This window comes from Equus przewalskii, chromosome 1 (genome assembly GCF_037783145.1).
Source record: "Equus przewalskii isolate Varuska chromosome 1, EquPr2, whole genome shotgun sequence".
NCBI lineage: Eukaryota > Metazoa > Chordata > Mammalia > Perissodactyla > Equidae > Equus > Equus przewalskii.
This window is the reverse complement of record NC_091831.1, coordinates 89518537-89544616: the sequence shown is the minus strand read 5'-3', so window position 1 is coordinate 89544616 and position 26080 is coordinate 89518537. Positions and strand designations below refer to the sequence as shown.

At 44.2% G+C, this 26080-nt stretch overlaps 1 protein-coding gene across 3 annotated transcripts in view; it reads right to left on the bottom strand.

Annotated features, from left to right (window-relative positions):
- EFL1 (elongation factor like GTPase 1) overlaps positions 1 to 26080 on the bottom strand; it is a 115221-nt gene that overhangs the window by 74435 nt on the left and 14706 nt on the right. Inside the window, exons 5-14 of one of the 3 annotated variants that reach the window (XM_070617080.1) lie at positions 21616 to 21749; positions 20245 to 20382; positions 18149 to 18363; positions 10695 to 10818; positions 8556 to 8632; positions 7715 to 7851; positions 6645 to 6767; positions 4442 to 4541; positions 543 to 694; positions 144 to 310 (exon numbers count right to left, since the gene is read on the bottom strand). In XM_070617080.1, coding sequence (XP_070473181.1) covers positions 144 to 310; positions 543 to 694; positions 4442 to 4541; positions 6645 to 6767; positions 7715 to 7851; positions 8556 to 8632; positions 10695 to 10818; positions 18149 to 18363; positions 20245 to 20382; positions 21616 to 21749 — 1367 coding nt within the window. The remainder of the gene's footprint in view (positions 1 to 143; positions 311 to 542; positions 695 to 4441; positions 4542 to 6644; positions 6768 to 7714; positions 7852 to 8555; positions 8633 to 10694; positions 10819 to 18148; positions 18364 to 20244; positions 20383 to 21615; positions 21750 to 26080) is intronic. The other 2 variants (XM_070617099.1, XM_070617089.1) reach the window with 2 other exon arrangements.

The window sequence follows — 26080 nt, the reverse complement described above, 5'->3', positions numbered from 1 at the left end:
CAAGAGGGACATATGGATTCATCTGAATGTGCCCTTCTCAAGACAAAATAAACCTACCAGTAAGGCAACCACCAATCTTAGTGGACCTGAAAAGATACCAGAACCTTGAAACAATATACTAATGGTTTACTTCCAATTCTTACCCGCTGCAAAAACTCAACTGGACTGTATTTGGGCCCCAAGACAAAAATTTTCTTTCCTCTTCGAGCCACACCACTGAACACTCGAGCGAATGCAACAAAAGACTCCTGGCTGTCTCCTTCCTGGGACACAGGCTTAGGGGTCACACTCTCCACCTGTTGCTCATCACCTGTCAGAAACAAAAGAATAATGAGTGCCAGGAATGCTCTGCAATCCAGAACTGCCTAGAAACACAGAGAGAACAGCGAATAGGAGCTATTTGGCTCAGTTTCAGGAAAGAAACACCAGGAAAGAAAGAAGATTGATAAAAGCCCCAATTAAAGCTAAAAAAGAGTTAGAGGATGAGTGTCCCCACTTAAGTAAAAACATTTGGCACCAAGGCCTATTTGGGAATGCCATACCTTTTGGTTCTCCTCCCTCTGGACTTGTTTCAAGGGCACTCCCATCTTGGGTGGGCTCTGAGGGCGCCTGCCCCTGCCCGGCTGAGCGCTTCTCTGCATGCCTTTGCCTCGCACGCTCACGTCTCTGAGCAATTTCTTCTTGAGTGAGAGGTCTAAATATATCACAGATAGGTTAACAGCTGGTGACATGGAGCATCTCTCAGTCCCTTCAAGCACGGAAACAGCAAGTACTAGTGTGGCTGGATAAGATAAAGACTGGCCCCAGGTCCCTCCCAGGCAGAAGGCTTCTCCAAGTTCTCTCCCTAGCTGCAGCAACAGCAGAGAAGGCCTGTCAGGCTTTCTTGGAGATCGCCATGTCCCCAGCTATTCTGAGCTTATGAACTGGCATGCAAGGGCCAATGTCCCCACAGAGAGCCATCACAATAGCAGGGGACCTTTCTCAGACACCCACATTCCTTCTGGATGAGGCAAACAACAGGGAAGGGAAGGAGCAACAGATACCAGGGCTCAGGACACAGCTGCAGAGAAATAAGCATAAGACCTCAATAAGAAACTGAGGTTCCTCCACAAGTCATGTTACCTTGCACCTCCCTCCCCTGCTGTCCCTCCCTTTGGCATTATGATTCCAGCTTACTCTCTGATCTCTGACTTGACACCTGACTGATAATCTCGTCCCCTACCTTGCCATGTCCCTTTCCCCTCCTCTCTCCTTAAACACTGGAATCCTTTCAGATGGCCATTCTGAAGATGCACTGTCCATGTGCATTTCTAAATGACCACATACTCTTGGAGCTCCCAACACCAAGTGCCCTAAAAACCTCTTCCTCCTTTTTACTACTCCATGTGGGCTACCTTGGAAGGTGACTGCTTACTCACTGACCGTCCACTGCTGTCCTCTTCAGACACCTACCTGCTAGGTAAGACCGCCTACCAGGACTGGACACTACTTCTACCTCCCTTAGAACCTGCCCCTCAGAATGGATGAGCTCAGCTGTAGCAGTTGGCCCGTTCCATGCAGACCCACCCGCAGTGGGTGACAGGGCTGCACCATAGGATACAAAAATACGAGACCGCTCTGCGAGCACAGCTTGGTCAGGTGTCGCTAGGCCATCAAACCAACTGGACAGAAGCACCGACTTCCACTGCGAGAGATAAGCCCTCTTTACTGGAAGCAGTCAATGTTAGAAAGCCTTTCAAGTACAGGATGGAATCTGCTCCCTCGTAACTTCTGGCCACAGCTGTTCTGTCCACTGGAGCAGCATCCAACAAGCCCTCCTGCCTCCACTTTCCTCTCTGCCACCTGCACTCACACCTTCTCCTCACCACTCTTCTCTAGGCTAAACACTCCAGCAGTACCTTCCATCAATCCTTACATGACTTATTTTGTTTCTAGACTTTTACTAAAGTCTTTTATAAGAATATCAGGAGAGTGCGAATTAAAATATAAATGCAGAAGACAAGATTATCATGAGAACAGAGAGGAAAAGACACCTGAGGCAGCTGTTAGCACCTGAAGAGAGACGGTCTCTTCCCACGGGCTAATCACTGGCGTATAGACATGGTGTCGATCTCCTGACATATATCACAGCCCACATTTATCACAACAATAAACGAAGGAGATGTTATCATTACCCCTATTTTACAGATGAGAAAGCAGAAGCTTAGGAAATTTAAGTAATTTGACCCCAAGTCACACAGACAATAAGTGGAGGAAGCATAATTCAAATCCAGATCTGACTGCAAACTCTATGCTTATTATCACCAGGCTATGTCTCCTGTTCGGAAGGAATGAAGGATGATAAAATCATCATCACATTAAGTAAATGTGGTTTGATTTTAGCTCTGCTTAAGAAAGCAGCATATTTGTTCACATATATTAAATCCTCATTCTGCCGAGGTTCGTGACATGATCTGAAATAAATCAGCATTTCTATTCATGAAGTTAGCATCAAATGTGCAGAGGCTTGCTGTCCATCTATCTATGTACCCAATCCATCCAGTTAACACCTACTATGTGCCAGGCACTGCTGTGGGCCCTGGCAATGGTGGTCTAGGGAAACAGAGCAGACAGAAGAGAAATCAGCAAAGGTGTACATGAAGTACCCATTGCACATCTAGTATTTATTGAGAATAAAGCAGCATTTATTTGCAAGAAAACAGAGCTCCACTAGTCAAGGAACAGTTGCAGGTGGTGGGTTATTTAGGCTGCAGCTGAGCTAACCATGCATGATAGTTCCTGAAGTGGCAGTAGTTACCAATAGTAGAGATGAAGGAGACCAGAGGTGAGAATGTTGACTGGAGATGCAAATGGCACATTGGGGAGGTGAATTTGGAGGGGAAAGGAAACAAGACAAGAACACAAAACATCCATCCTCAGGATTCCAAGCAGAATGTTCAGGCTCTGGCCTCTGTGAAGCTGGTCCCAGAGTGGGCTTGGAGAACGTCAGAGAAAGGGTTGGAAGGCTGGCTGCAGCGGGTACTACAGGTAACACACTACCAGGTAGCTGAGATGATGGGAAGCAAGAGACCAAGAGACATGGCTTCTGTTTGAAGACAGCATCTTATTACTAGAAGAAGTTGGTTCTCAAGAAGGAAGCAAAACCAACACATAAGCTCAGGGATTGGCAGGAGAGGAACTGCCTGAAAGACCCCCTAACAGAAAGTTACCCAACAGTACTTACCACCAAGTAAGTATTCAGTAAGAATGTCTGACAGATTACAGCTGAGAACAGCAAAAGCAATGCCCAGGGTCTAAAAAGGGAGGCAGGCTGGAAGGCTGCCCGCCAGCCTGGATTTGGAGGTAGAGGTTGAAAAACCACCTAGGAAGACTAAGGCCAGATCCCACACAGTAAAGTGGAAGACCACAGGTTTTAAAGATGGACAGACCTAGATTCAAATACTGTTTGGGCCTCCTCCGAGCTACGTGACCTTGAGCACACTACTTAATCTTTTTAAGGCTCCTTAATTTCCTCACAAGTAAAGCTGAAATGCTAAATACTTCTGTGGCAGAACTGTTGCTAGATCTAAATGGCATAATCAATGGTGAGGCAGGAATAGCATAAGAGCTTAAGAAACTGCAGCCAATTGTTAGTGCTATCATCATTATTATTTACAAGATAGAGGAGTAAGACTTGAGATGCTGCCTGAGGTCCCCGGAACTTCTTAAGAAGTAGTGTTCACACTCTTCCTCTCAGGCTACGTGCAGGATTCCTACACAGAATGCCCAGAGAGGTGGGCAGTACAGAAGAGGAGTGCCAAGCACTCACATCACATGAACCTTTCATTCCACACACCAAACCGCACTGAAGGGCAGACAGCACAGGGATCGGCGGAGCTGGAGCCTGGGGCAGGGGACCAGCCAGGAGGCTAGGGCGATAATTCTCACAAGAAATGATCAGGATCTAAACTAGTGGGGGAGGCAGTGGAACTGGGAGGGAGGGGAATAAATAGGAAAAACCCAGATGAAGTAGAGAAGATTCTCCAAGACACTGGAAACCTGAGAAATAATCCATCTTCCAGAGCTGCCCCACCCCCAACAACACACACAGAGATCAGCAGCGACGCTCACACATGCAGTCTCCACTGAGGTGGACAGGCAGGCTCAGCTGAGGCCTTGCCTCACCGTCAGTAGAGGCTCACTGTGGCCACTACCACTACTACTCTTCTTCAGATTCACATCACTCCAAATCAACAGCCCAGAGCTAATTTCAACACCTATCTCCCTCAGAGCATCACAGAAAGACACAGTACTGCGCACATTCTGTTACCATGGGGTTTGCTCAACATGCATTCTGGGTTGAGGAGGAAAAGCATTCGCTGCACTCTCCCACCCACGCCCCCACTGGACCTGCCAGCACACACCATTGCCCTGGCCCAGCCCAACCTCCCCTCATCCTTACCTTGGCTTATTCTGAGGCAAAGCCTTAGCATCAACTGCAAACATTTTGGAAACAAAGATAATAACTGGAGCAGTCTCTTCACTTCCACATTTCATAAAGGCTAAACAAACAGGAAGTAAAATTGTCACTATTTTCTCCTATTATTAAAAAACTAGATTTTTCTGGAAAACAATCAAGAAATTTAGAATACAGCATCATCTAAATACGTAAGCAGGCTGTTCTACAACTACAATAAAAGTTCCCTTTAGAAAAGTATACAATTGCTAGAAGAGAATACTAGAGCAAGAGCAAGCAGAACTGACAGGAACAAGGAAAGAAAAGAAACATTACCCAGATGGGAGGAGGGCTGGAGACTCCCGTATACAGCTGCAGCTAGAGAAGGGGTTAGCCACCTATTGCAAGCCTAATAAATTTTTCCAGTGGAGAAGGGATAGAACTGAGAAGTGTTACCAAAAGTCAACAGTCAACAAGGTAGCTTGTTAATAAAATACATAAAAATCAGTAGCTTTTCCATAACAAGTTAGAAAATAAAATGGACAAAAATATCTTATCATGATAGTAACAAAAAAAAACTTAGAAACAAATTAAGATTCAATACTATAGAGATGTCAATTTTCCCTAAATCTATAAATTTTAAATTTCCTATCAACATATTGACATTTTTCTTAACCTACACTGAAGGTATAAAACCACTGGTTAGTAATTTTTTTAAAAAATCACCCTACATCAAAATAATTTACACATAAAGAATTCAACAGTAAGGAAAACACTCCGGGAAGCAAGAATTAAACATGTATCAGAAGTCTTGCCTGGGAAACCTCTGAAAGGTTTTGAGGAACAGAATGACATGCCCTGACTTACACCTGAACAGGATTGCTCTGGCTACAGTGTTGAGAAAACAATGAAGAGACTCAAGAGCAGAAGGAGGGACATCAGCTGGCAAGCGACTACAACACGCAGGTGAGACATTATGGCTGCTTGGCCCAGGGAAGCAGAAGTGGAAATGGTGGGAAGTAGCTGAATTTTGGATATATTTCAAAGGAAGAATAAACAGATTTCGATGGATTGGATGCAGGGATGTGAGTTAAATATAAAAGTCATGGACAACTCCAAGGTTTTTTAGACTGAGCACATGAACGGATGGAACTTCCTATAACTGAGATGGGAATAATTAGGTGAAGCAGGTTTGGCGATCAGATAAGAAGCCCAGTTTAGGATATGTTAAGTTTAAGATGCCTCTTAGACAGCCGAGAGGAGAGAGGGAGTGTGCAGCTGGACATGAGTCTGGAGTTCAGAGGCCAGATCTGCACTAGAGATATAGATGTGGGAATTACAAGCATACTGTTGTCACGTAAAGCCTCGAGACTGGATGAGATCACCAGGAGAGTGAATGCAGAGAGAAAATAGATAAGGCCCAAAGACCTAGCCTTGCTTGGAGTACCCTACAGTTAAAAAGCCAGGGAGATGGAGAGGAACCAGAAAAAGAGATTGAGAGTAAACAGCCAGGGAGTCAGGGAGAAAAGGAGTAGCCCATGGAAGCCTGGAAGAGAAGAAAGAATCCCAAGGAGAAAGGAGTGACCAACTGTTCAATGCTGGTGACAGATCTGGTCAGATGAGGACTGAGAACTGGCTGTTAGATTTAATACAGGAAACAGCAGCCCCGAGAACAGCAGTGGAGTGATTTCAGGGTTGGGGGTTGCAAATTCAATAGAATGGGACGAAAAGAACAGGGGGAAATGAGTACACACAGGTGAACTTCATGGAACCTTACAGAGCTGGAATGGGAGGCTCCCCCCTCATGCAGAAATGTGTATATGGATGGGGCTTCTAGTGAGCAGTGCAGCCCCCAGAACCACTTTTCTACAGGCCCTAGGGACAGAGCAATGGCAGTGATGCAGCAGCTCAGGAGCACGTCGTGGCTATTTAGGACGATGGAATACAGAATGATTATGACATGCGATCAGGGCAGAAGGGAGGAGTCTCAGTCTCCGGTCTCCTACCCCACCGGCAGAGCAAAACAGCTGTAGCAAGACTGAAACATTAGGGGAAAAAACCACAGTGAAATAGTCATTTGTGAAACTGTTTATTTGTGGAATTGCCATCTCGCCATTTAGCAAACTAGCATTTGGCAAATTGGTCTAGACCAGCCTTGACTTTAGGACAATCAAAACCATGGTACATGCCATGTGCATCTTCACCTCACCTGCTTTCAGTGCCTGAGTTTCTGGTGGAAGAGAGTCAAACGTTTGTGATCCTGTGCACATCAGTTTCTCCACTCTCTCAGCTGTAATATCAAGGGGACTAGGAAGTTTCTGACACACCATAGCTGAAGTCTGTGGTTAAGGACTCAACACTCCACCATCTGGGCCCTCCACCAGGGCCCAGACTCACAGTATGCACTAAATACTGAGGTAACAATGTCTGTCCATACAAGGCCTGGGCTTAAGGCAGCATTACTTTGTGCATCTCGTCTCACATCAGGGATACAGTCTCAAGGAGTCCATAGCTCAGGAAGGGTCCTCACAACAGACGCTCTAATACTGCAGCCCACGGAACAAGTGAGGACAACAGAGCTCAGGAGCTCAGCTACCTGTGACCTTGAAGTCCTCATAGTTTCAGTCTATATAAAGTGTTATAAAACCACCACCAGCCAGTAGCTATGATACAAGAAGGTCCCCTACCAGAGCCAGTGTCACATAGGGGTATGTGTCCATCACAGCTCTGGCTGGGATACCACTGCTGGTCAACTCCAAGGACACTGCACCCCCAGCCCACCACCTGGGGACTGCTTGGCACACACACATCAATGAAAAGAACATAGTACACATTCACCTATACAATTACTTTAGTTAACGTAAGCCATCTAAAATCAATTCTTTTTGGAATCACTAACATGATAGGAAATACCAACAAGCTAAAGAAAATATGATACTAAAATGAAAAAGTGATCTAACACAAACATCTAAATTATCTACTTACATGTAAATCTTAGTCCAAAAGTTTTTATTTTTATGTATTACTAAACAACAAAACAGTCTTTTTAAGAGAACCTTCATTCAGATTGGTATCAGTATTAATACTAATTAGTATTGGCATATTCATTTTTAAAGTAGTAAACATAGTTTCATGGTAGAACACTACACAACCACAGAAGAGTTGCTCTGGATTAGAATGCGTTATTTCCAGAGGATTGCCTAGTTGCCAGTGACACACTGTTTTTTCTCATTTTGTCAAATGTATGATTCCATAAAAGACCATTAAAATAAAGGATACCAAGAACAGCCTTGGATATGGGTAGCCACTGACTGCAAATGGCATTGATTTGAACTTTAGGATCTGAATGCCGTGCCTCCCGGGCTCCAATTTTTAATCCTAAAGAAGTCACGATTTTATCAATTTTTTCTTTGTCCCTAGTGTAAACACACAAGATAAGGGGAGAAGATCACATAAAGACATGAAGGAGCAGTGAGGAAAAGGAACTCAACATTATTTGACATATTTATTCCTAATAAATTACTTTTTCTACAAAGACTAAAAATGCTGGGAAGGGCTCCTGACACAGCAGAGGACTGCTCAACCTTTACTCTCAGAATGAGAATCCCTTTACAACTACTTCCCATGAAGCACCATTCCACGGTATCCTTAAACACGCTTGGTCAACTGATAAAGCGGTTTTGCAAATAAGTGCTAAAAAATCCTTATTCCACTTCCAGAATAACTTAAAAAGTAAATTTACTAAAGCAAACTTTCTTTTCCACTTTATCAGGCAAGTTATTTCCCAAGTTCCCCATTAATGATCCAAGATATCAAGCACCTTTTCTACTACAATTACTATTTTATTTTAAATTGGGTTTGTACAAGTAAAGGTCCAACGTTTCCATCTGTCCTTTTCTCTCTCCGCCTCAGCACCCTATAAAATACTGCTGTTCTGTCCCTCCCGTCACGCCTGACTTGGGTCACAGACTCCTGTAAACTATGTCCAAGGCCTGAAGCAACTCATCTGTGAAGGCTCTGCTCACTTTCTCAGTCCATCTCAGCTTCTGAAATGACTCCTCACGCTGGGCAGCGAGGCAAAGTACAATGACCAAAGATAAACAATTCCATTAAGTCTTACTTTTTCAAGACGGCATCATACAAACTCCATATATTTTCCAGGATCAACTGTACAAATAGAGGTTTCTTTCCTTTTGCCTGTGAAAAGAACATATGGGCTTAAATTTTTGAATATTTAATAGACATCTTATATATTCATTCTTGACCTGTTTTATTATGTCTCATTTCTACTTGGAAACATTTATTCAACAGTAAAGTAAACGAAAGTAGTTGTAAGAAAGTTCTTTGCTGTTAGTGCCCTCGAGTGGTTCTGACTCCCAGCGCCCTATGGACAGCAGAGCGGAACCCTGCCTGTCTCTTGTGCCATCCTCTCACCTTCCAGCGCTGTATCAGACAATGCTCTGCTGCTGTTCACAGGGTTTTCAAGGCCAATTATTTAGGAAGAGAATGGCCAGGTCCTTCTTCCTAGTCTGTCTTAGTCTGGAAGCTCCACTGAAACCTGCCCACCATGGGTGACCCTGCTGGTATGTGAAATGCCAGAAGCGTAGCTTTCAGCATCACAGCAACAGCAGTTGCCACAGTATGACAACCGACAGACGAGTGGCATGGTTCCCTGACCAGGAAACAAACCAGGGCCACAGGTGTAAAAAGCTAAGAATCCGCAATCAGTAATAACCCGCTGTTCCCTTCCTCTGGGAACCATGGACTTCACAAACAATGAGAGCATCTGGGGGACATATCACTGCAGCTGTCCCTCCACTGCCGTCAATGAAGACACAGTACCCAAGCTCAGCGCTAAAACTCCATTCTGTATGTGCAGGCCTTTCCACAGACTTCGCTCTAAAGAATGTTCTCAGACATAAAAAATGTTCAACTTCAGGGACAAGGATATTAAAACAACAAAACAACCTACCATTTCTCCCACCAAACTATGCAAAATAGCAAGAGCACCTTGAGATGGACACTCTCACATACACACAAGACGGAATACAAATTGATACCTCCTTTCTGAAGAGTTACTGGCAAGGTATTAGGAAATTAAGACATTACTTTTGAATGCTTGGTTAAAAAAAAGTCATTGCGAAGACAAAAATTTATACAGAAAGATGCCCATCGTAACTTTATTTACAATATCAAAACATTTGAAAAATAGAAATAAAAAGTATGCCCCCATCTTAGGAGAATGATTACATAAGTGATGATCCACTCGGAAAATAAAATAATTACAGGGCACTTCTCATGTGCAGGAGCTATTCTAAGAGCACTCCTGGGATTACTTCACGCAAGCATCACCCGGCTCCACGAGGGAAGGGCCGCTCTCCACACTGCAGGTGAGACGACAAGACCAGGCCCCAGAGCCACCAGTGCCAGAGCCGCGAGTTGGACAGTCAGACCCCAAGCCACACTCCTTCCCATCTCACCAGACTGGCTCCTTCTTAAATAGACAGTTTATAAAACGCTTTTGATGGCATGGGAACATGTTCACGATAGGAGGTCAAGCAAAAAAGCCGGTAAGTTGTATAAACAGTACAATTCTCAACTGAGGGATGTATGCCTCTGTCCAAAAGCAAGACAGAAGTTAAAACCACAGTATCAGCGGTGCTGGCTTCCAATGTTTTTCTTTCCTGTGGCTTTATATATATGGGTACTTTCTAAGAGGCATATGTATGCTCTTTGATGAGAATAAATTTATAAAATCCTGAATTTCACATAAAAAATAAGGTTCAAGGAAAGCACCTTTCAAGGTCTGTGGCTCAGTAGTCCCGCATCGCCTCTGTGCACAGAGGGAAGGGACCCAGGGAGCAGCTGCCTCGCCATCAGCACTGCACGGTGACTGGGACTCAGTGAGAGGCCTTGGCTGAGATCAGGAACACACACAGTGTGGGCCACACGGCCATGGCAGAAGGAGATGCCTCTTTGTGGGGAAGGGGACACGAATGTATGATGGAAAATATGCATCTTCAAGTGCCCAGGATCTGAGACTTGGGCTCCTCTAAAAAATAAAAGGAAGTTCTTTATTTCCTGTATTTAAAGAACTCCAAGCAACACGTAAATATAAAACTCATAAGCTCTAACCGAACACATACAGTAAAAAATCCCTCATGAACTAACCCACATAAACCAAAGCTGAATGACACCTACTAAAGGTGGTGTCAGGTTTTCGCAGGGCAAGTATGTGACCAACAATACACCACATTACCTGGTCAACCTTCATAATCTTCTTAGCCTTCATATTTACGTAGTAATCTCCCCACAAGGTTTTCAAAAGAACCTCCTTTCTGATGCCAATTTTCTGACTGTAGATGTCGGCAAAGTGCTCAATTCTAAAAGGAAAGCAAGAGTCCATGTTACTGACAGTGACAAAGGTGAGCATGAGCACATCGAACACCTGAGCGTTTCTGTGCCAGGTGCTGTTCAAAGTGCTTCAAATATATTACACACGTGAGCATTTCAGCCGTCCCCTGAGGAGGCACTAAGCACCTCCCTCACCTTGCAGAAAAGGGTGATGAACCACAGGGCTGTCACACAGGCAGCAGTGAAGCTGGGATTCTAACCCACACAATGCGGCTCCAGAGCACGTGTTCTTGTCCTACCCTCTCTACATCCACGTGAACTGCAATTCATGCTATAGCTCCCTTTCTTAATTCTCCACATATATGGAAGGGAAGAGGAACAATGGCCAAGGAAGTACAGGCCCCAGTTGCCCAACACAACTATGCCAACAACAAACTTCACTTCAGCCCTTCACTGCTACAGGTGCCTGTCGCTCACAAAGAAAACAAACTCCAGGGCCAGAACCTGCCAAAAAAGGCTTGTTAACATTCTGGATTAAACAGGAAACATACACGCACTTACTTAACTCTCCTCAGCCCTTAGAGAAACCCATTAGCTCCCGGCCTGCTCCACTGAAAACCCCAACCCTGTGAGCAGTCACTTGACAAATAAGGATGCTGTTTATGGTATATGCATTGTCTGGATACAGGACCTAGAAAAAATATCTTCTCTATAGGGAAATCTAATCTAAGGTTTGCGTCTAACTCTCAAAGTACCAGCATCTTAAAAGATGCCTGCTCTTTCGTCCATTGCAGAAGGAATGCTAAGTTAACACACTCTAGACAACTCTTTCCATGTCAGTCAGTAACTGTGGTCTCCTGGAACCCAGGGGTTCACTACAACAAGTCCAACTGGCTGATACTCTCTCATGATAATGGGAGCACGGAGGGAGCAATGATGAGCTGGAGAGGTGAAGTTAATAATTACGGTCAGAACCAGAGATGTGAAGAGCATCACGCAGTAGCTTAGAAGCAGAAGCAGACCATACAGAAACCGCCAAAGACAAATATCCAGTGTCCCCTCTCACTGAGAACCAAGGGAGAGCAAAGTACCCAATCAGGAATAAAACTTTAAAATCACACAGTTACAGACCACTGACATTCCGGAGCTGACCTCAAAGGTCTATTACTTTCAAAGTAATTTGCTATTGTAAACTTTATTTCCCATCTGGCCCAACAGTTATTTATTTAGTAGAGTTTTTAATTTTCTAGAATTTTAGTTTCTATCATTATATTACTACTATATTATTAATTTATAATTTTTCTGTCTTTTGAAGGAGGGAACCTTTCTTCTCTCCACAAATTCTTGCCTCCCTCCGCAGACCTATAGCCTTGCTAACCCGGAGGGCTGACAGGAGCCTCTGGGTCTCTCCTGCATTGGCCGCTCCTCCACAGTGAGAAGGCCAATCGCTGCCTGCACGGGGAACGGTGCTCACAGCACAGAAAGGAGACAGGCTCTCTGCTGCCCACCCTAGGGACAGTGGAAAGCGCAGGGCCTCCTCCCTGGCTTCCTGTGGTCAAGTGCACCTGGGGCAGGGCACAAAACCCTCCTTCAGGATGCAAGTCAGTAGCCCCAGATCTCCCTGCAGCTTTCCATGTGTCCACACCTGACTATGCCAGGCAGGCTGCACTCCTCCATGCAGCTCTGCAGATGCACTCCAGGACCCACAGGAGGGAACCACGAGGAGGCAACCACTGAGGCCTGAGGGCCCAGGTACCTGCTCCAGTGCAGCTCTACCAGAAAGCCCTGCTCCCCAGTGATGCTCCCAGGGTCTCAGGGAGTAAGGCAACACTTTGATCACATGTTGGCAACCTGGGTCCATTCTTAGATGGTTAAAACTGGAGATAATGACTGAATGATTAACACATCAAACTTTCAAAATTTTCATATTTTTTGAACTTGCATTATGTTGTTTTGCCTGATATAGAACCAATTTTTGTATATCCTTCACTCACACTTAAAACAAATTCTGACTTTAATTATTATACTATTCACATGTCTAATGTGTCTGTTTATTTGACCTGTTAACAACCTGACTGTGATATGATAAAACCTCCCCCAAACCACATGCCTGTTGATTTCTACTTATACATCTACTGCTGTCTCATGCACTTCGCTGTTACAATTGTTGACACACCGAGTTAACCCCTCATTACTGAAATGTGTCAATTATCCACATAAAAATGATTCTTATGCCATAACACACTTGCTGTAAACTCTGCTTTGTCACTAATATTGCCAAACCTACTTTTTGTTTGCATTTGAGTGACATACTGAGCCCAAGTTTTGGTCTTTATCCTCTGTCCGTTATGTTTTATGTCTATCTATTCTATGTAGCAAACCTGGATCTTTTTTTTTTAATGAAATTTCCTTCTTTTAAAAAACCTCATCTCCTCAATGGGGGATTTCATACATTTACTGGCATAAGTATTCTGATCAGGTGGATTTCTAGTACGATTTCTCCTCATGTTCCTAGGATTTTTTTCAAATGTTGATTTATGCTACCCAGATTGTTAGATTTTATCTTTTACAACAACGTTTCAGACATATGTTCTGTTTTTAATTCCAAAACTGGTAAACAAATATTTTCACAAATACTCTAAAACATGTATCAGAATCATAAATCGTAGGAAGAAACTTGTCCATTTGCTTAGGCCACTGTCCTCAAACCCTTTTCCAGTCCATCATTTATCTACACATGCATACACACAAAGGTACATAAATCTTTCAACATTTTATCCTTTCATTCTTTTTCATCCCACAGTTACCATAAAATTTCCTTATTAAACATCAACCCTTTATTATTGCTTAGTGCTTTTATTCATTTCTCTCTCTCTAGTTAGTTATAATTTTAAAACACTGACAGTTTCTAGCACAACTCCTCCATCTCTGCATTCTATTTTAATTCATTTCCTCTACAGAGTAACTTCAAAAAGATTCTCAGAAAAGATTTGTGGAACATTTCCCAAGACTTTACCGACCAATCTGTCTTTTGCCTATTCTCCTAAATGACAACTTGGCCAAATTATTGGGCCACATACCGTTTTGCATACAAGATACCCAAGAGATTGCTAATTGCAAGATTCTAAGACACTGGTGCCCAAAGACAATGGAACTATTAGGAAGGGCTTTGCATTGTCTCTCTTTCCTGTCCCTGTTTTACAGGGTTGGGCTCAGTTCTATTTACCTAACACAGGGACCAGATGCCCGCTGCCCGCTACCCAAGTCAACGTGCTTCTGCTTTTTCAGAGCAGATGCTCCTGGACTGACAGCTATTACCACGGTGGATTGACGCTGCAGACCCAGCTTCAGCCACTACTCATGCTTCTGAATCCTGTCCCACAGTAAGAGAGTTTATGGAACCATCTTCAAATTCTGAAATGTGCTCATTCTCCACTTTTGTGATACAAGAAGTCACCAACTTTTCCTATTCACTGACATTTTAGAGGAAAATTACCACGAAAGTGTCCCCAGTGCTTTCACTTCTACCACCACTCCCCATAAATTAACACATGGACTTGCTGAGAACGGGCACTAGCAGATCTCTAAACACGGCCTCGTCTAACACAGGGGAGTTCATCCACTGACTGAAAGTGTGTAAAGTGTCCAAAGTCTTGAGGGATACGGAAGTCATCCTTATTCCACCCGTGCAAGCCTCTCCCCATTCCTTCTCCCTCCACAGTAAACTTTTCCCAGTCGTGAGATTTAGACTAAAATTCACAAAAACAGTAAATTATTTATGAAAATCATTACAAGAAAAGGAGAAGCCGCCCACCTTATGTCTCATAGCAAAATGCTCACAAAGGAGGAAATCAACAAGTCCAACCCTGTTATGTGACTGAGTGAATAACTGTCCCTTTTAGCTCAAAGAAATTCTTAGAAATCACCTTAGCCCAAATTTGTCTTTTTTCAGAAGAGAAAACTGAGTCCCAGAAAGGTGATATTGGCAAGTCGTCAACCACATACGAAACATGCAGATTTTCAGCAGGGTTGTAATTTCCATTTTAATTATACAGCCATTATCTGAATTTAAGTCTAGTATGATCTTTATAGGAACTAACTGGACTAAGGAATCTATAATTTATTACAAACTAACACGGAAAAATTACAGTATTATAACTTAGTATACTGCCCGAGGCAAAACGGAAGATGAAGAGCAAGTTCCTGTACAAAGGAGGACAAAGAGCAGCCAAGAGTGGTCAGCCTACTCCCAAGCTGTGCATGCTGGGCAACTTCCGGCCCTCCCTTCTTCCCCACTTTCAGGTCACACTGACATGCACTCCATGGATAGGCTCTGTTTTCACCTGGTGCATTATTTCTGGTTCTATCATCCCTGTAAATTATATCCAAGATTAAGCCCATGACTAAAGCAAATTTCATTATAGTCTCACAACGGTTTATCCAAGCTGAAAACATTTTTCTCAAAGGAATAACTCTTCAATTACATTTGAATTTTCTAATTCCACAAGTTGGTGATGTTTGTAGTTAAGAAATGCAATCAATTACCTACCACATTCTAAAATTTGCTATCACCGTGGCTCCAGCCCTGTGTCCATATCTAGAGGGGCCATGAGCAGAAATGAGGGTCCCTATGTTGCACAGGGAAGAACCCGCAGAAGCAGCATGGTAAGAAAGCAGGAACTTCAGTGTCAGGCAGACCGTAAACTTAATACCAACGCTGCCACTCAACAGCTGAGTGATGTTAGACTGCTCAGAATCTCACATCTGACACAAAAACTAACTCAAAATGGATCACAGACTTACATGTAAAAAGTAAAACTATAACACTTTTACAAAAAGCGTGAGAAAATCTTGAGGATCTAGGGCTGGCAGAGTTCTTAAATTTGACTCCAAAAGCATAATTCATAAAAAGGAAAAATTGATAAACTGGACTTCCACCCCAATTAAAAACCTTCCTCTGTGAAAGACACTTTTAAGAGGATGAGAAGTAAACTACAGACTGGGAGAAAATATTTATAAAGCACATGAGACAAAGGACTAGGAGCGAGAATATTTAAATAACTCTCAAAACTCAACAGTAAAAAAACAAACAATATAATGAGAAAATGGGCAAAGGAAAGAATCAACAAAACGAAAAGGCAACCTACTGAATGGGAGAAAATATTTGCAAATCATCTATCTGATAAAGATTTAATATCCAAAAGATATAAGGACTCAATTGCAAAAAAATAACCAATGAGGGGGCTGGCCCCGTGGCTGAGTGGTTAAGTTCGTGCGCTCTGCTGCAGGCAGCCCAGTGTTTCGTTGGTTCGAATCCTGGGCGCGGACATGGCACTGCTCATCAAACCACGCTGAGGCAGCGTCCCACATGCCACAACTAGAAGGACCCACAACAAAGAATACACAACTATGTACCGGGGGGCTTTGGGGAGAAAAAGGAAAAAAATAAAATCTTTAAAAAATAAATAAATAAAAAAGAAAAAAAAAAACCAAAGAATCCGATTAAAAAATGAGCAGAGGAATCTAAATAGACATTTTTCCAAAAAAGACATACAGACAGCCAACAGATACATGAACAGATGTTCAACATCACTAATCATCAGTGAAGTGCAAATCAAAACCACAAGGAGATATCACCTCACATCCGTTAGAATGACTATTATCAAAAAGACAGCAGATGACAAGTGTTGCTGAGGTTGTGGAGAAAAGGGAACCCTTGTGCACTGTTGGTGGGAATATAAATTGGTGAAGCCACTATGGAAAACAGTATGGAGGTTCCTCAAAAAATTAAAAAACAGAACTACTATATGGCCAAGAATTTCCCTTCTGAATATTTATCTGAAGAAAATGAAAACACTAATTTGAAAAGATATGTGCACCCCCACGTTCACTGCAGCATATTCACAACAGCCAAGATATGCAAACAACCTAAGTGTCCATCAACGGATAAAGATGCAATACATATATACAATGGAATACTACTCCACCATAAACAAGAATGAAACCTTGCCATTTGCGACAACATGTATGCACCTGGCAGGCATTATGCAGAGTGAGACAAGTCAGAGAGAGAAAGACAAATACCGTATGGTCTCACTTACATGTGGAATCTAAAAAATACAAAGAAACCCCACCAACTCATAGACGCAGAGAACAAACGGGTGGTTGCCAAAGGCAGAGTGAAGGGGTCAAAGGGGCAAACTCCTGGTTATAAAGTCAGTAAGTCACGGGGATGTCAAGTACAGCGTGGTGACTATAGCTAATAAAACTGTATTCATATTTGAAAGTTGCTGAGACAGTACATCTTAAAATTCCTCATTACAAGAAAAAAATCTTTTGTAACTACCAGACTCGTGATCATTCTGCAATATATGCAAATATCAAGCACTATATCATACACTTTAATATTATGTCAACTATACCTCAACTAAAGAAAGAAAATGTGCAAAGGACACGAAGAGATATTTCACCCCAAAGAGTAGACAGACGACAAATCAGCACCAGAAAAGATGTACAATATTACGAGTAGGAAAATGACAATTAAAATCACAACACATCAATACACAGCTATCAGAATGGCTTTAAAAAAAAAGTGACAAAAGACCAAATGATGGTGAAGACGTGGAGACAGTGGATCATTCACATGTTGCTGGCGGAAATGAAAAATGGTACACCCCCTCTGGAAAACAGTTTGACAGTTTCTTTAAAAACTAAACATACAACTACCATATGACCCAGCAAATGCACTCCTGGGCATCTGTCCCAGAGAAATAAAAACTTAGGTCCACATAAAAACCTATACATAAATGCTTACAGCAGCTTTACTCAGCCAAAAACTGGAAAAAGCCCGGATGTCCTTCTGGGTGAATAGTTAAACTGATAGAGCCATACCATAGAATACTAAGCAATAAAAATGAACCGACTATTGACACACCCAACAGCTTAGATTAAGTCTCTAGAGAATTACAACGAGTGAAAAAAGCCAATCTAGAAAAGGTTACATATTGTTTGATTCCATTTCTATAACATTCTTGAAATAACAAAGTATAGAAATGGAGAACAGTTAGTGGTTGCCAGGGGTTAAGGAGGGGTTGGGGGCAGAAAGCAGGTGTGGCTAAACGAGAGCAACGCAAAGGATCTTTGTGGTGATGGACTGTATTAACGTCAATACAATCCTGTACTAGTTTGCAACTCGTTACTCTTGGGGGGGATACCAGGTAAAGAGTACAAGAGAACTCTCTGCATTCTTTCATACAACTGAATGTGAATCTTCAATGATCTCAAAATAAAAAGCTTAATTTACAAAGATCAATGGTATATAAAACCCATAGAGATGTAATTAGATCCACAAGGACTTACGAGAAGCCCCAGCCATCCACCGCACTTGCGAACACCACGTTTCCCTGGTCTGGAGAGAAGTAGAGGTGGGAATCATCGGAGTCGTCCAGGCCAGCGCTCCAGTCATACACCTGCTCCCCTTGTTCAGGGTCTAGATTCGCCTGGGATCCAGCCTCCCTTTCTGCTCTTTCTTCTAGGACTTTAGAAGTAAAAAGAGTTCCTGTGAGTGCGTTAATCTAGGAGAGATGGTGAAACGGCAGAAGGTCACTCAGATGCTCTGCATGCCCATGGGAGGAGACACACAGTCCAACCCTGGTTAAGCCTAGAGTCATCAGTCACAACTGGGGCTCAGATTAATACACATGGATGCAGTTGACACTTACAACGATAAATAACTTCCATGTTCTCAATCCATTCCTTCTAAACCCAGCAAACTAAACTATCAGGCTTCTGAAAAGTCATTTTTGTGATTATTCACTCAACGCAAACATGAGTGTTCATATCTTTGTTTCTATCTTTAACTTGTTTCTCGGTACCAGGGCCCAATGTCACTAGGAACTCACACTTTCCACTCCCACCGTGGTGTGTAACCTTAGTCAACTCCCTCGTCATTTCTCACATCAGCTGTCTGAACTTCTTATCTCCTCTGCAGGCTCTCTTCCTGACCTCTAACCCTCACGTACTCTCACTCCCAAGTAAGTCATCTTGTTTCCTATCTCAGAGAGAAAATGAAACCTACCATTCAGAAACCCCACAAGTTCCCCCCCTTCCAAACTTCAGCCCCCACATCTGCAAACCCACCGGCCCTTCTTCCACTGCAGGGCAGGAGCATTCTCCCTATGCCCATAGCTGTGGGTCTCCACAGGAACTAGGTCCACTGAGGCATTCCTTTCCGCTGCTCTGCCTTCAGCATTTGCTCCCGTTAGTAAGTAAACATTCTTAAAGTGGTCTCCTCAGTGATGCTCCACTGTCTTGAAGAAGAAAGGTCAAACCTCCAGGCGTGGCCACAGGCTCACCCCAGTCTGAGCCCTATATTCCTTTCTACTCTCCCTCTCATCACTGCTTAACAAGATCAATTCAGCTATAATAAACAATGTGCAGTTCTTTGAATGAAACATTGCATGATTCTTCTTCTTGCTTTTATGTCTTTGTACATCTTATCCTTCTCTCTTGAATGCCCTGCCACAGTTCTCCATCTGGCACACACAAGCTTCACTCCATCTCGAGGCTTCTGTTGAGAAGCTTTTCCTAACTTTCTTCCCCCCGACCCAGTCTGGGTGAGGTGGCCGTTGTTTATGCTCTCAAATCACAGCCAGGACTTATCTCATCATTCTCCAAATATTTCTTTTAACTGTTTGTCTCTCCCACCACATGTGAGAACTTTGAAAATAGGGACTCTGACCTGTCTGTCTTCATAGTGACAATCCCTAGCACACCATGGCCATCCAAGAATTCATTTATTCAACATAGCTATGTAAATGTTTGCTGAATAAATGAATGAATGAATGCTTGGGTAAAATTTCATCTAAAGACAGTAATAAAAAACACCAAAGAGGGGCTGGTCCAGTGGTGTAGCAGTTAAGTTTATACACTCTGGTTTTGCGGCCAGGGGTGCGTGGGTTCAGATCCCAGGCACAGACCTATGCACCACTCATCGAGCCATGCCGTGGCAGTGTCCACATTCAAAATAGAGGAAGGCTGGCACAAATGGTAGCTCAGTAACAATGTTCCTCGAGCAAAAATAGGAAGATTGGCAACAGATATTAGCTCAGGGCCAATCTCCCTCACCAAAAAAAAAAAGAACAAAAAAAACCCAAAGAGCTTCTCAATATTGCTTCACTTTGGAACCAAACTACAAGATTTTAAACAAAAGCACATGAAAACCTATTGTCCAAGCTTGATACTAAAGGATGCTTCCAGGAGATAGAGTGGACTCCCGAGAGGATGCTTGTCCTGTCACCTCTGTTGTCATGATAACTCCAACACACAAATCTTTAGTGGAAAAGTCATAAATAAGAGAATTTTCTGTAGCTGTGCCTCATAGTCAACTCGGCAACTTCCTTACAAGTCTTCTTTGAGCCCTAATTTTTAAAATACTAAAGTAAAGGATAAAATACCTGTTCTAAGATATTCTTGAGGTGAGAATAGGCCTCCTGGGGGGTGAATTTCAGTTCCACTATCAGGCGATCTATCTTATTAATCACTAAAACTGGACGGATGTTTTCAAGCCAGGCTTGTCGCAGAACTGCCTGTGTCTAATTAAAACAGAAAGGAAAATGTAAACTCATGATTTGACATCATTCAAGCATATTAGGAAATCTTGGTTAATAATCAGCTCATTTCCATACTGCTTTATCACAACTCAGATCACGCCAGCCAGACACAGGTGTTCTCTAGACCCGCCCGAAGTGGGTAACACCGAAGCAAAGAACCACAGATGAGACGCTGCCTTCCCTTTATGGACGGCACAATTTATTTGAGAAGGATAAATAAAACTGTATATAAGATGGTAAAACCTTTGCTGGAATTACACACACACACAGAGTTTAATGAATAATTAGAAAATAAACACCCAACACACAGGTCAAAAACAGAACACTCCCCACAAGTCCCCTGGACACATGCCCCTGGTCTAACCCCCAACTCGTAGAGCTAACAGGCAGCTATTCTGAAGGCAGGTGCATTGATCTCCCTCAGATGAGGACGCCCAGACACCACACGGGCTGTGGCTGTGCTCCTCAAGTCGGCACCAGTGCCTCAGGGGAACTCAGACACAGCAACAGGATAATTATAGCCTGTCCCAGAATTACCACATTTCCTCCATTTGGGTAACTTAAATCTTTTTTTACTCTGTTTTAAAAACACTGAAACAAATACGGGTAAATTAAGAAGTAGGATACAAAGGTGACAACCTTTTTTAAGATAAAATGTAAAGTTTCAAAAAAAACTTATTAAAGAACTGCACGTAGAGAGCACTCTGAGCTCCGAGTCCCAGGGCCCCATGTTCGCTCTGGCCTGAGGGGCTTTTCCAGCTCTGGAAAAGATGAGAAAGACTAGACAAGGACCAGGGAAGAGTCAAGGAAGGAAGGAGGGAGGGAGGGAGTGTGCGGAGGCAAGCAGAGGCGTAAGTGTGGACCAGAAGCCAAAGAAGAGAACTTCTTTTACCCAGGAGAACTAGCTCAGCATCTTGCTGTCAACAATCTCTCAGCTCAGAAACCTTCCCACTGGAATAAAACCTCCAGATCCCCCAAAATTCACCCTTTCCTCCATTCTTGCTGAGTCCCTCTCTAAAAGGATGTCACAGACACTCCAGAGCGTCTAAATTTAAAGGCGTCCTCTCTGAGGTCCCTTCAAAACTCAGGGGATTAACCCCCCCACACACACTGCCGAGTGTGAAATGTGCCAGCTGACACGGCACACAGCGACCCGCGTCAGTCCCTCCTCCCCCTTGCTGCCCAGGTGAGCAGGTTCACAGGACAGTCCACTACCTGCGGGCAGACTCCCTCCACTGCGTCCACCACGATGAGGCACCCATCGCAGATGCGCACGGCTGTGGAGACCTCCGAGGAGAAGTCCACATGCCCCGGGGAGTCGATCAGGTTGATGAGGTACTCCTCGCGACCTGTGTGAAGTGAGAACAGGCCCGTCAGTCACACGGGTGAATGCAGGCCTCCTCGGCATTCTGGAACAGGACGCTTCTGATAAGGCAGTGACGAGAGCGTCAGGAGCTGAAAACCCGGTCAGCAGCTATGGTTCTGAGTCAGGACTCCCGTGGACAGAACTGTTGAACCAAAGAGCAACTGTATGAAGGCTGCAGGACGTTATCACTCTGACAGTCACCACCACAGAAGAAGGGCTGCCGCCGGCCAGGCGCCAGGCTGGCTGCATGTCATGAACCCTGACAAGACCCTGGGAGACACACGTTACTGCACTCACTTCACAGGTCAGCAGTTGAGACCAAGAAAAGCCAGCGCTGAGAGAGCTGCTCCAAGGGGCCAGCGCAGGACGGGCCGGTGCAGAGAGACACAGAGAGGCCGGCCACGCTCCCCACAGTTCCGCAGGGCGCTGTGAGTGCTCAGTCGCCATCACACTCGATCCACGCGATTAAGGAGCAGCTACTGTGCACCCAGCAGTGACCTCTGTGCTCTCACATGCATCACCTCCTTTAATCCCCACACAACAAACAAGAGCACTCGAATCACAGGAGGGTGACAACTCAGGCTGACTTGTTCAGTTTCAGCGCCAAGTCTCACATGCCACCTCACCCCAGTCAGTTCCCCCATCCCACTAACTCCTAAGTTGGTCCCAGACAAACCAGAACAAGGGCCACGCTAGGTGACAGAGGCTTCCCATTAAAACATTATTAAGAAAAGCAGCAGAACAAAACAAATTCATTAGAATTCTATACACTTATTCCTCTTTTACTGCTAAATCTGATAGAATTCTGCCAAAGGCAATTATTTGAATGCTCAAACACCTACATATATACTTTACTCAGTGCCTCCTCTCAGCTCAGTGTTTTTCAACTTCCATGTGCTCCAGAACCGCTAAAGGGCTGAATATTATAATTTATAGGCCATTTAAAGGATTTTCCCCCGTGTAACCTTAACACCTTGACCACGTGACTTCTGCCCCAGGTGACACTGACAATGATGAAACAGCAACAACACAGCAGCCGCAGCCAAAGCCCACATCTGTGGACCGTCTCTCTGTGCCGGGCACGGCTCCAGGTATTTCACAGACATTATCCAGTGTCTACTCACAACCACCCTCTGCGGTACTTGCTTCTACTGGCCTGATTTCACAGAGCAGGAAACCAGGGCACAGAAAAGCTAAACGCCTTTCTCCAAGAAATCCAGTGAGAGCCCAACTCTGAGGAAAACTGCCTAAGAACAAACGGTTCAAACGGCACAGCTCAGGTTCAAACCCTCTGACTGCAAAGACACCTTCACATGACCCTCAAGAGGCAGAGGCCTCGTCTCACACGCTGAGATGCCCCTGGTAGTGTTTCCGACACTGGCTATGGATCCTGAAGTGCACTAGGGCTCGGAGAGACTGCCATCAATCAGCAACAGGCTGCCTTCTTAAATACCATCCTCCTGGTGCCCTGGTCTTTCCATGCAAACCGCCTTATAGGAACCTGGCTCTGTGGCACCCAGCAGTTCCAGGCTGCAACCAGAGGAGACTGAGGATACCTGAGAGGAAAATCCAGTCAGTCCAGGAGCCAGGGGTCTGGAACAACAGCACTGCACCTGAACAGAGCCTGCCACCATCAGGTCTTAGGGCACCACTCTCCCAGCCACCCTCTGATCAGCACCAGGGCCTCATCAAACAAGCCAGAGGAAAGTCAGCAGCTGCAGCACGTTCAGGCCCCATCAGCTCCCATCACAGAAAACACAAGCTGTGAGGCTCTTGACACCACTTGGCATGTCTTAGCCTACACCCTTCAGTTCACAGGTAAACTAGCATGTCTGTCAAAAGGAGAGACTCACGCAACGCCACAGCATGAGCAGTAGGCCAGGACACGCCAGGTCTAAGGAACTCACCTGCTGCCTAGAAGGGGCTGAGACTCCTTCCCCAGCTCTGCAGCTGGGGAAACGACACCTGCATGTTCATCCGGCCAAACCCCAGGCTCTAGAGCAGGAGAACAACAAGCACCTTCCTACCATGACAATACCTGGACCTGATGCAGAAGTTTCCGAGGCTGGGTCTGCTGTCTTCACAGAGTCTGAAGACACTCTCATACAGAAACCTCGGGCTTCCTATACAACAGTGCTCTTGTCTCGTATTGGGTTACAGACTTTTTAGAGAACACCCAGAAAAGCAAACATCCATCCACCCATATCTATCTATCTACACCACCCAATTATGCATCCACTTCAGACCTCTTGAAATTCATTCAGGGACAGCAGGTTCAGATCTAGAAGGGAACAGAAAGCTAGTTATATATCAAGTGTTTCCACCTAAAAATATGCAAAATAAAAAATAAGAGTATGTGATCAAATAACTGGAAAATTAGGCCGGCCCTGGGGGAGGAGGGCAGAGGCTCACAACACACGTACATATTAAAGACTCAGAAAAGCTCAAGGAAGCCTGTCCAACTTTGTCTAAGCGAGTTTCTGAAATGTATTTGATCATGGGAAAGGGGAAGAGCCACGGGTGGTCACAGAGCTGACAAACGCAGAGCTCAGCACAGAACCAGGTCTCCCACTCCTCTTTCAATGACCTTTTCATCTTAACTCTGTCCAAATAACTCCAAACTAAATTTCAAAGGGAGGTGAAAAGTAGTCCAACATCTATTAGAGGAAAAACAGTTTGTAGGCACAACTCCTCTGCTGTGACTTCAGCCACATTATGCCTCGGGGAGACCTGCTTCCTCGAACGCCATCTACCACCTTTTGTGTGTGAGGATCAAAGAGAAACACACACACACAAACAGCTGTGGGGTTTACCATGTTAGATATTATTACTGCTAATGGAAATTATAACCTTTTAGGCATGCTAAATGATCTTTCCAACGTGTGACGCAGTCCTGAAGCTGTGTACTGGACTCATCCCTGCTACGGCATCAAGGGACAGCCACTTCTGCTGCCTCATTTCCCAGGCGTTCCAAAACAAATCTCAGTTCAGGGGCAGCTGAGCCCCAATCCAATTTTTTTTTATGTTCCAGGTAACCGAAAAAAAAAAGTTGGAAGACCTGAAGTTAATTATGGGAGACATCTTTCAGACAATTTCTGCTGCTAACAGAGTTATGGAAAAGACCCTCTTCCTTGCCCATAGAGTCCTCTGGTTTTAAAGTACCAGGGGTAGTTGTTTCACTGAAGGCACACATTTGTCACCAGTACCTGCCAAAATATCTCCTCTGCGAACGGTAAAACTTCATGTAAGGAGGTCATTGTCCAGTTTCCAGAACATTGGAGATGCTCACTAAAGCACACATAGAAAGCCGACGAGAGGAAACTTTCCTTAAAATGAAGGAAGAGAGAAACACTCAAACTGTGGATGAAGATCCGTACTCCGCGCAAGCATCCTTTGTTTCAGAGCATCAGTAGAAGAACACTATTTCTAACAACACAAGTCTCAGCAACAGAGACAGGACCTGAGTTAGCTGCGCCACGTCCCTGAGTGCTTTCTTCATAGAACATGCAACACGTGTGGACATGAACTACACGCCAACTACAGAGCAACCACGAGCTCCCACAGGAACTACCACTACTGTCCCTTATACATTTTACATCAATATACAGAACAGAAGGTGCAAGTCCACAATACAGTTTACTCCTTAACAGAACCGTACGGCCCATTTTATCTCCTGTGTGTTGACACAGGTAACACGCATGGCAGGGTAACCGACCGTGTCCTCATGAGAAAGCTGCCACAACAAGAGGTTGTGGGTGGTTGACTCTGATGGTACAAATGTCAAAAGTGAGGTGTTTCAGGGAGGAATGAGGGAACAAGGATCTAGAAACAACTACAACCAACCACATATAAGTTAAGTTTTCTTGCTGCATAAGCCTATCCCCAAGTTCTCTCCAGACCTTCCTCCAACACGAAACAAACCAGAACAGGTCAGAGCCACTTCTGATTACGGTTTCTCTCTCCTGCTTCTGGTTTCTCTCAGCATAAGGCCAGTGCATGTAGCCACCTAGTACTACGTCCACACTGGAACTCTGACATCACTGAGAACCTCTCCATCTTTGACATCCTGCTGTGTAGCTAGTAAAGCTAGTAATTACACGTCTACATCGTCTTGATTCTTCTACTCATTGGCATTTTTGCTTGGAAGGATAAAAGAGTAAGAGCAGAATAAGAAACCCTGTAATAACAAAGGTAGATGTTCACTTCTTGGGACACACATAAGGGCTCCAAACCTTTGCAACCTGCTTGAAATCTCTCTATGCTTACATCACCCTGGAGGGAAAGTCAGAGATCAAGGATCAACCATCTTTCACT